General features: G+C 50.1%; 1 protein-coding gene across 1 annotated transcript in view; it reads left to right on the forward strand.

Moving 5' to 3' along the window:
* LOC108802111 (sodium/hydrogen exchanger 2-like) overlaps positions 1-1,183 on the forward strand; it is a 36,864-nt gene extending 35,681 nt beyond the window's left edge. Inside the window, exons 11-12 of the mRNA XM_018573997.1 lie at positions 195-261; positions 1,074-1,183. Of these exons, the coding sequence (XP_018429499.1) occupies positions 195-261; positions 1,074-1,183 (177 nt within the window). The remainder of the gene's footprint in view (positions 1-194; positions 262-1,073) is intronic.
* Positions 1,184-1,466: the final 283 nt, after the last annotated feature.

The following is a 1,466-nucleotide window of genomic DNA, read 5'->3' on the forward strand; positions in this document are numbered from 1 at the left end:
GGATTGGCAGAGGGGGGTGGTGATGGAAGCCAGTGGAGGGATTGGCAGAGAGGGGTAGGTGATGGAAGCCAGTGGAGGGATTGGCAGAGGGGGGCAGGGGATGGCAGTTTTGATAGACTGAAGGGGGGACAGCCTGTGTTGGGTCAGGAGGAACTTGCTCATGAGAGCTTACAATTTTTTTCCCGTCATTTCAGAGCGCTGATTCAGCTTTGCTGCGCAATGAGCCCCAAAAAACGGCAAAATTATTCCGATCGTTAACTGGTAAGTCCAGAAATCTGCAGGAGAACAATTGGTAGGCAGGGACAGAGCATTGTCACCCTATAACAGGAAGTGCTTGAACAAGGATAGAGCTTTGTCACCCTATAACAGGATTGTCCCCCCTTGCCCCTTGTGAATGAGTAAGGGGTACCCCTACCCCCCTTGTACCCCTACCCATTCACTAAAGGGTTAAATCAAATAGATATTAAAAAGTCCATTAAAAAGTTTGATAAAAATCCTTTAACCACTTCAAGACCAGGTGTTAGACCCCCTTCCTGTCCCGGCCATTTTTCAGTGTTCAGCGCTGCGGTACTTTGACTGACGTTTATTCCGTCATGCAGCGCTGTACTGAAATTAATTTTATACCATTTTTTGGGGACAGATAGGGCGTAAGCTGTAGCTCCCTATATACTGAGCTTAGGGTGACGGGAGGACGCTAGTTTGTGTCCTGTTACCCTGAGGAGAACTATGGGGAAAAGCCCTGACCTCGTAGTTCTCCTTTAATGTCATTTTGCTGCCACAAAATTTTGTCCAACATGTGAAAGTTCGGAATCGGATACTCGGATTCGTTAGATCTGTAACGCGGATACATCCGAACATCTGAATTTCCAAAATTTCGTCCGAATTTCGATTCGGAAAACGAAACGCTTGGCACAGATATAATGAGTGATATATAGTATACGGCTCTGCGGTAGGTCACGGCGGTCAGATTTCGGCGTGTTCCCGGGGGCGTCGGCGGTATATATTTTGTATATAGATCTTCGGTCTGAGCCGCCTCTCGTCTCACCGACACCTGACGTTGTATTTCCTGACAGTCGGAGCTCCGGACACTCCGGTGAAATACGGCAGGGGGAACGTAGACGGCAGCGGCGGCGCAGCTCTGCCGTGCGAAACAACGGATGAGACGATCGAGGAGGAAGATTGAAGCTTCTCGCAGATCCGCAGCAGAAATCCCGGCAATATCCTGAAGCTTATCCGCGCCACCCATACAGAGACGAAGTCCAGATAATCACGCCACTAAGTGCGCCACATGGCGGAATATCCCCTCCCCCGCAGGGGCCCCAGAAACCTTACAGGACCCTCAATCCACCCCGAGACCCGAAGAGAAAAATCACAGCCTGACCTTTAAAGAGAACCCGTCTCATACACAGAACCAGCAGCAGTCAGATGCGTGGGGGGGAGGGGGTCTTAGAGGTTAGCCATTGTAA

This window comes from Nanorana parkeri, unplaced genomic scaffold (genome assembly GCF_000935625.1).
Source record: "Nanorana parkeri isolate BGI_ZX_2015 unplaced genomic scaffold, ASM93562v1 scaffold2665, whole genome shotgun sequence".
Lineage (NCBI taxonomy): Eukaryota > Metazoa > Chordata > Amphibia > Anura > Dicroglossidae > Nanorana > Nanorana parkeri.